Here is an 8,313-nt window from a genome sequence, read left to right on the forward strand (position 1 = left end):
CCGACAGCCACACGAGAGGACTCAACAACTTCACAGAAGCCTAACTTAACACCAGCGGAGGCAGAGAAACACCACCATACCCACCAAACTCCACGGACCACCACTAGCCCACGATCGAATAATCACACTCCAACTCACGTACGCAGACTCCACGCACGAACCAATAGACATCCGACGATCCTATAACTCACACACTACGCCACGAAATCGAAAGTAACTCCACAATCTGACAACTCCACCGATCTCACTTAACTCTACCACAGACTCAATCCAAGCCTACCCAATGCACCACACCCAAAGCGATAAAACAACCACGCCGAAGTACCCCCACACCTCTCGGAACACAAGACTCAATGAGACCTATAGGACCTTCGCACCGTGACGAAGAAGACGCAAAGCGCAGAAGTAGACCCCGAACGACCAAACCTGAATTAGACAGTGCGACAAAACACTGAGACCACGATGAGAAAGAAAGCACGAGAAACCATGAAGAGCACGAAGCACAACGAGAAAGCCTGCTACAACACAAAAACAATAGCGAAACCCGGAAGACGAAGCATTCAACACCGAACACCTACCAAAAAAAACCTGCAAAAGTCGACTGAACCTCTTCGTACAGAAAAGGCGACCAAAAGAGAGAGTAGCATCTGCTAGCACGCGCCACAAAGAAAGTACCATGCCCCGGGAGGAGGGGAGAGAGCGAGAGAGAGAAAAGAGGGGGGGGAGAGAGAAGACGAGAGGAGAGCGAGAGGGGGAGAAAGAGAGAGAGAGGAGAGAGAGAGATGAGAGAGAGAGAGAGAGAGAGTAGAGAAGAGAAGCGGGAAAGAGAGAGAGGAGCAGGAAATGATAGAGAGAGAGAGAGAGAGGAGAGAGAGACTTTAGAGGAGAGAGAGAGAGAGAGAGAGAGAGAGAGAGAGGAGAGAAGGAGAGAGAGAGAGAGGGGGAGAGAGACCCTCATTTCGCGTCATTTCACGGACATTATCGCGTCATTTAAATTAATTAATTACAAATTAATTAGCATTTTCATTTAATTTTAAGATAATTTAATAACAATTTAACTTTAATTTAATAAAAACATTAATTTAATTTAATTTTATGTATGATGATTTTGCAGTCATTCGCGTTCATTTCGCCGTCATTTTCGCGGTTGTTAGGAGGTTTCTTACCTATTCACGCACAGTTCCGCTGTTTAGGTACCACATTTCGCTGTTTAGTGCACATTCCACTGTGTTATTTATAATATTTTTGACACATTTTGATACATTGCTGGCAGTTATTGATGCAAATTGCGCACATTCTACCTATTCACCGACATTTCCGTGGTTAGTACACATTCCGCTGTTTAGTATAATATTTTATAACATTTGTATACATCGCGGCAGTTTATGATGCACATTGCGCCACATACTTACCCATTCGCGCACATTCCGCTGGTTTAGGTATAACATTTTTTACACGATTTTGATACATTTGCGGCAGTATTGAGACACAATGCCGCCCACATTCTTACACATTTGCTGTTTAGCTAGCATTTCGCTTTTGTTATTACACATTTTTTACACATTTTGATACATTGCGGCAGTTATTGCAAACTGCATGCAGTGCCCCTTCCCACACTCAGGATAATACAGAATTGAATAGAGAATTGAAGCCATGAATTGTAGAATTGAGCCAGAGCGAGAGCGCCATCTGTCGTGGAGTTTGCAGTTATTGGTGCACATTGCGCCACATTCTTACACATTCCGCGCACATTCCGCTGTTGTTAGCCACGTTACATTTTTCGCTGTTTAGCTAGCACATGTTCGCTGTTTAGTATAATATTTTTACACATTTTTGATAATTGCGGACCGTTATTGCATGCGCATTTGCACCACATCTTACCTATTCACGCACATTCGCTGTTAGTAGCACATTTCGCTGTAAAATTAGTTAGCACACTTTTCCGCCTGGTTTTAGTAGCCTATAATTCTTTTAACACATTTCTGATTACATTCGCGAGCAGTTTATTGATCGTGCGGCATTGCCACCAATTCTTACCTATTCCACGCACATTCCGCTGTTACCACATTTCGCTGTTAGTAGACATTTTTCGCTGGTTTTAGTATAATATTTTTTAACATTTTGATTACATAAGCCTTATCGCCATCGGAACAGCAATGCGTCATGGGATAGGAAAAGGGGCATTACTAGCGCCGCCGCCGCCACGAGCGGTTAGCAGCCGGCTGCACGCAATAGGCGTCAGTATGCATGCGCGTACCGTTCGCATATATTTGGTAATTAATTAGACTAATCGTGCCTTCAACAAACTGAAATTTACAGAGATTATAGCTAAGACATGTGTCTATATTCATCTAAATTTCTAGAAATGTAACTCAACTCGTTAGCCAGATATGATAGTTAGTATCCTTTCCTATCACCCAAGCCGTTCGTATAGCCGGTGCACGCAATAGGCGCCTATGCGCGATACCGTTCGCATATATTTGGTAATTAATTAGACTAATCGTGCTTCAACAAACTGAAAATTAACAGACTTATAGCTAAGACATTTGTCTATATTCCTTATAATTTCCAGAAATGTAACAACTCCTTTGGAAGATATAATAGTTAGTATCCTTTTCTATCACCCAAGCCGTGCGTATAGCCGGTGCACGCAATAGGCGCCTATGCGGCCGATACCGTTCGCATATATTTGGTAATTAATTAGACTAATCGTGCTTCAACAAACTGAAAATTAACAGACATTATAGCTAAGACATTTGTCTATATTCCTTATAATTTCTAGAAATGTAACTCAACTCGTTTGCAAGATATAATAGTTAGTATCCTTTCCTATCACCCATAGCCGTGCGTATAGCCGGTGCACGCAATAGGCGCCTATGCGCGATACCGTTCGCATATAATTAGTAATTAATTAGACTAGCTACTCGTACTTCAACAAACTTAAAATTTACAGAGATTATAGCTAAGACATTGTGTCTATATTTCCTTATGATTTCTAGAAATGCAACTCAACTCGTTTGCGATATATATAGTTAGTATCCTTTCCTATCACCCATAGCCGTGCGTATAGCCGGTGCACGCAATAGGCGCCTATGCGCGATACCGTTCGCATATATTTAGTAATTAATTAGACTAGCTACTCGTACTTCAACAAACTTAAAATTTACAGAGATTATAGCTAAGACATGTGTCTATATTCCTTATGATTTCTAGAAATGCAACTCAACTCGTTTGCGAGATATAATAGTTAGTATCCTTTCCTATCACCCATAGCCGTGCGTATAGCCGGCTGCACGCAATAGACGCCTATGCGCGATACCGTTCGCATATATTTAGTAATTAATTAGACTACTCGTGCTTCAACAAACTTAAAATTTACAGAGGTTATAGCTAAGACATGTGTCTATATTCCTCTAGATTTCTAGACATGTAACTCAACTCCTTTGGAAGATATAATAGTTAGTATCCTTTTCTATCACCCAAGCCGTGCGTATAGCCGGTGCACGCAATAGGCGCCTATGCGCGATACCGTTCGCATATATTTGGTAATTAATTAGACTAATCGTGCTTCAACAAACTTAAAATTAAAGACATTATAGCTAAGACCATTTGTCTATATTCCTTATGATTTCCAGAAATGTAACTCAACTCCTTTGGAAGATATAATAGTTAGTATCCTTTTCTATCACCCAAGCCGTGCGTATAGCCGGTGCACGCAATAGGCGCCTATGCGCGATACCGTTCGCATATATTTGTGGTAATTAATTAGACTAATCGTGCTTCAACAAACTGAAAATTCACAGACATTATAGCCTAAGACATTTGTCTTATTCCTTATGATTTCCAGAAATGTAACTCCACTCGTTTGCAAGATATAATAGTTAGTATCCTTTCCTATCACCATAGCGTGCGTATAGCGGCTGCACGCAATAGGCGCCTATGCGCGATACCGTTCGCATATATTTAGTAATTAATTAGACTAGCTACTCGTACTTCAACAAACTTAAAATTTACAGAGATTATAGCTAAGACATGTGTCTATATTCCTCATGATTTCTAGAAATGCAACTCAACTCGTCTTGCGAGATATAATAGTTAGTATCCTTTCTATCACCATAGCGTGCGGTATAGCGGCTGCACGCAATAGGCGCCTATGCGCGATACGGTTCGCATTTATTTAGTAATTAATTAGACTAGTCGTGCTTCAACAAACTGAAAATTTACAGAGATTATAGCTAAGACATGTGTCTATATTCCTCTAGATTTCTAGACATGTAACTCAACTCGTTTGCGAGATATAATAGTTAGTACCCTTTCCTATCACCCATAGCCGTGCGTATATTATCTATGAGCGCCGATCGTTGCCCCCTTTTCCATCCCATCATGCTTTGCGCGCGGGCGCCATCTGGTGATATTTAACGATTGGCGATAAGGCTTATTGCGGCAGTTATTGATGCACATTGCGCCACATTCTTACACATTCCGCGCACATTCCGCTGTTTAGTACCACATTTCGCTGTTTAGACTTTAGTTAATAGTAGCACATTTCGCTGTTTAGTATAATATTTTTGACACATTTTGATACATCGCGGCAGTTATTGATGCACATTACGCCACATTCTTGCACATTCGTGCACATTCCTGCACATTTCGCGCACATTTTGGCACATTCCGCGCACATTCCTGCACATTCTTGCACATTCCGCACACATTCCTGCACATTTCGCTGTTTAGTAGCACATTTCGCTGTTTAGTACCACATTCCTGCACATTCCTGCACATTTCGCGCACATTCCGCGCACATTCCTGCACATTCCTGCACATTCTTGCACATTCCGCGCACATTCCTGCACATTTCGCTGTTTAGTAGCACATTTCGCTGTTTAGTAGGTCCCTTCACTACTACTACTAGTACCACTCTAAACTTCCTCTCCCTCCCCTCCCTTTCTTCCTCCCCCTCCCTACAGGGTACACGCCTCCTTCGCTACGCTCAATAGATCCACCGCTTGTCACTTCGAATTTTTGTAACAGGTTATATTAGTTTAATACAGAGTATTGTGATACATAGTAAGTTCCAGGATAGCAGAGAAAGGTTCGTGTTTAGAATAAACCCAGTTTGGAAGTTCTAGTCTCTGAAAACGCACCAGCAAACCGCCCTGAGTGATTCACTCAGGGGTTCCTCCACAGAAAACCATAGACTCGCGTTGTAACCCTATCCTGGGTTTGGGTTACATTATTGTATCTAGGTGCAGCTCAGGGAGTTCCAAGTAGCATTTTTTGTTTTCTACTGAAAAAACTACAATGATGGTGTCATTTCGTTGCCTTGTTATAAAAGAGTCTTTACCCTCATTCTGTCATTGTCATATAGGACAAAAACCTTGTGCCGAAAGTTACCCGCTAAATCAACGAAGATAGTGTACGTTTATTTAATCACAGCTTCGTTTGTTTTTTCAGAGAATTGGTAATGCAATTCTGTCCTTGCGTGTATGATCAGAAACAGCACGATATTTTGCCAACGTTTACCAGTAATAATTCCAATCCTCACAGACTATACATTTATTATCATCGTTGCTACCGTCAGGTCTGCGAATCCTTCAATGCTGCGACAGCTGTGAGATCGTTGGCGCGATCAACGGAAAGAAGCGCTTCAAGGGTGCACATTGGCATTGTTACCGCTGCAGGAATGGCTTCAACAGACGCGATGAGGCTATTAAGCACTACCGCACTCACTTTCGCAACCCTCAGACGACATTCCAAATACAAATCACTCAGGTTAGTGACTCACTAGACTTATTTGCTTATAGAAACAAGCGAAACCCTACTGCGGTCAGTGTCATACTAGGGTAGAATTTTTTTTTGTGGGGGGTGGTTAAACCAGATGGTTGCATTCAAGATGTGTACCCGAAACAAGTGAAACTCATCGGAGTGGGTATCAGCAACTCGGATTTTGCGGCAAGATTCAAGTATGAGCACTGACGTATTGTAGGAAGTCAACCAGATGTTTCACTTGCCAGAGCAGGATTCGGCACCCAATCACATTCCCGGCGAAATGGCGGACATTTCTATCATGCACATGTACCCAGCCCATCAGAACGTAGCAGAAACTGGGACGACAAGTGCACAGTCACACACAAGTAAGTATCCCCCAGAGTATGGATTACTCTGAGGTGTATTTTTGTGAAATGTGCAGGGATGAATGAGCGTGGCAGTGATAATAGATAGAGGCTTTGCATTTTCATCCGTGTACTGTATGAGTTACAAAGTTACATTAGACAATACTAGTAGTGCGCCCACAGCTTATTGTAGTCAAAGAAAATATTCGAGATGAAAGAACCATAAAAAAAACTTCTTGACTCACGATAACTGAATACTAAAATGCCATCAGTCTGTTAAAATATAATCAAGTTCAATCAGATATCAGATCAGTTGTCAGTTAAGCACAGTCACGAATTTTCTATGATAAAAATTTGTAAAAATTTTGTTGCCATTTTTTTACATTAAAAGTAAGAACTAACGGGACTAAACGTATCGTCAAATTCCTACCTGATAAGATTGTTTCTCAACTAGTTAAAAATCCAAAAAACCTGGACGATTTGAAATTATGTTCCTGACATTAATTGCTTACTATGGGCTATGTATGAGTCACGAGTGTATGTTCACATCGAACAATATATAGTAAAACAGGAAGTACAATGCAGCAATTTAACCATAAAAAGTGAACAGAATTACTTATATTTTGTGTTAACACCCACCCATCACACGACACGACAGCATCCAACATTAAAAAGCCAGCAAATCACATAATGCCCTAGCATTCCATTGTTAAAAGAACCCTTTGTGCAACGTTTACGTACTTGTTACATGCAATTGCTGCATATATGAATATGGCAACTAAATGCTAAACAGGTAACTAACTACCTTCATCTTCAGATCGTCCACTTCCTGATTAAGCTGTGTCTCAACTCGCAACTTTTCACCCTCTAGCTGATTGTACTTAACCTGCATGGCTTCCAGTTTTCGCTCCAGTTTAACCTTCTGCGAGACAACTCTGTTGAACACCTGCCATTTTACAAACCAGACAATTAGAACACACCAATAACCAAACACGAATATATCACATGAAATAGAATGCTGGGAAATATACAAAGATCATCACCACTTTAGGTAATCATTTAACACTGACACGCACTACTACAAGTATCAGCACTTGAAAAAATACGACAACAATAGCCGTGCTGGAATGGAATACAACCGTGAAAGCATCCTGTAATGCGTGTTACTCGTGGATTTTATTACTGTATTTGTAGCTCCTTTACTGTACACGTTGAGGGGTCTGTGCACTACCTCTGGGCTTATTAGCTCCTCTCCCTGTGGCACCTGATTGCTACCATACGCAGTCTGACTGTATTCGCTTCCATCTAAACACTCTTCCTCGGCTATGAGCATGATTGTCTGGTGTCCCTCCGGTAGAGTCTCATTCACTCCCACAGCCACTGCCGCATCTCCAGCACCCTCTGATGGCCGTCCATTGGCAAGAGATGGGTCGTTCTCGTTGTTCAAGATGCCTGTGTCAGAACGTAAGAAGTATGCTCGCATGCGTCTCCTCAGCTGTGTTAACGTAAACCTTAAAGGGACAGTAGCCTCTAGGATTTTACTGCATACAACTGTACTTACTGTATAACAAATCGTCTATACCCACATGTATTTGTCACCAGATACTTAATTAATTATTTTACACATCAACGCTACGAAATTAACGGCGCCATGACACCCGCGACCGTGCTGCCCACCCTGAAAAGTTGCGTATTTGCATTTTTATTTGCAGGTAAATGACCGAGGGCTTATCACAAAAGTGCAATTATATTTATACCTAAAATGCTATTTAAGACCGAACGATAATTCTTTTAGGGCAAATTTATCCATTATTATAACTGAAACTATATGTCGTGTTATATAAGATTATTACAATCCTTTGTGCTTTTAATGAATAAATAAGAAATACCCTCGGTCTGTAGCCTTGGCTGAAAGTGGTTTTGGCGCAACTTCTCAGATCGTGCGCTTTGAGTGGCGCCACCGTCGTTGTAATCAAACTGTAGTCGTTAGTTTTAAAACATTAAAAAAAAATATTTCTAATGGTGAGTTGAACCATGAAACTTTTTATGTAGCGCAATTATAACCTAAATTAGCTGAAAATAACGCCTAGAACCTAGCAGGCTCTGTTCCTTTAAAGTGATTTAACGTACCGCGTAAAGAGTAAAAATCATGAAAAATATTCTCCACTTTTTCCACAAAATAAAGTTAATTCTGTTTCGG

At 41.1% G+C, this 8,313-nt stretch overlaps 3 protein-coding genes across 4 annotated transcripts in view; 1 reads left to right on the top strand and 2 right to left on the bottom strand.

Annotated features, from left to right (window-relative positions):
• The window catches only part of LOC106807190, a 10,676-nt gene extending 4,313 nt beyond the window's left edge, over window positions 1-6,363 (top strand). Inside the window, exons 2-3 of the mRNA XM_014809463.1 lie at window positions 5,582-5,772; window positions 5,987-6,363. Coding sequence (XP_014664949.1) covers window positions 5,582-5,772; window positions 5,987-6,166 — 371 coding nt within the window. The 3' untranslated portion in view covers window positions 6,167-6,363. The remainder of the gene's footprint in view (window positions 1-5,581; window positions 5,773-5,986) is intronic.
• LOC106807192 (internal alternative NAD(P)H-ubiquinone oxidoreductase A1, mitochondrial-like) overlaps window positions 1-8,313 on the bottom strand; it is a 20,406-nt gene that overhangs the window by 11,586 nt on the left and 507 nt on the right. The window lies entirely within an intron of this gene.
• LOC106807193 lies at window positions 6,748-7,565 on the bottom strand (the record flags this gene model as incomplete). Its single annotated transcript, XM_014809468.1, is given in 2 exon segments — window positions 6,748-7,059; window positions 7,345-7,565. Coding segments are annotated over 2 exon segments (389 nt in total), but the record flags the coding sequence as incomplete, so codon positions are not given.

The sequence above is a fragment of the Priapulus caudatus genome, unplaced genomic scaffold (assembly GCF_000485595.1).
Source record: "Priapulus caudatus unplaced genomic scaffold, Priapulus_caudatus-5.0.1 Scaffold200, whole genome shotgun sequence".
Taxonomy (NCBI): Eukaryota; Metazoa; Priapulida; class Priapulimorpha; order Priapulimorphida; family Priapulidae; genus Priapulus; species Priapulus caudatus.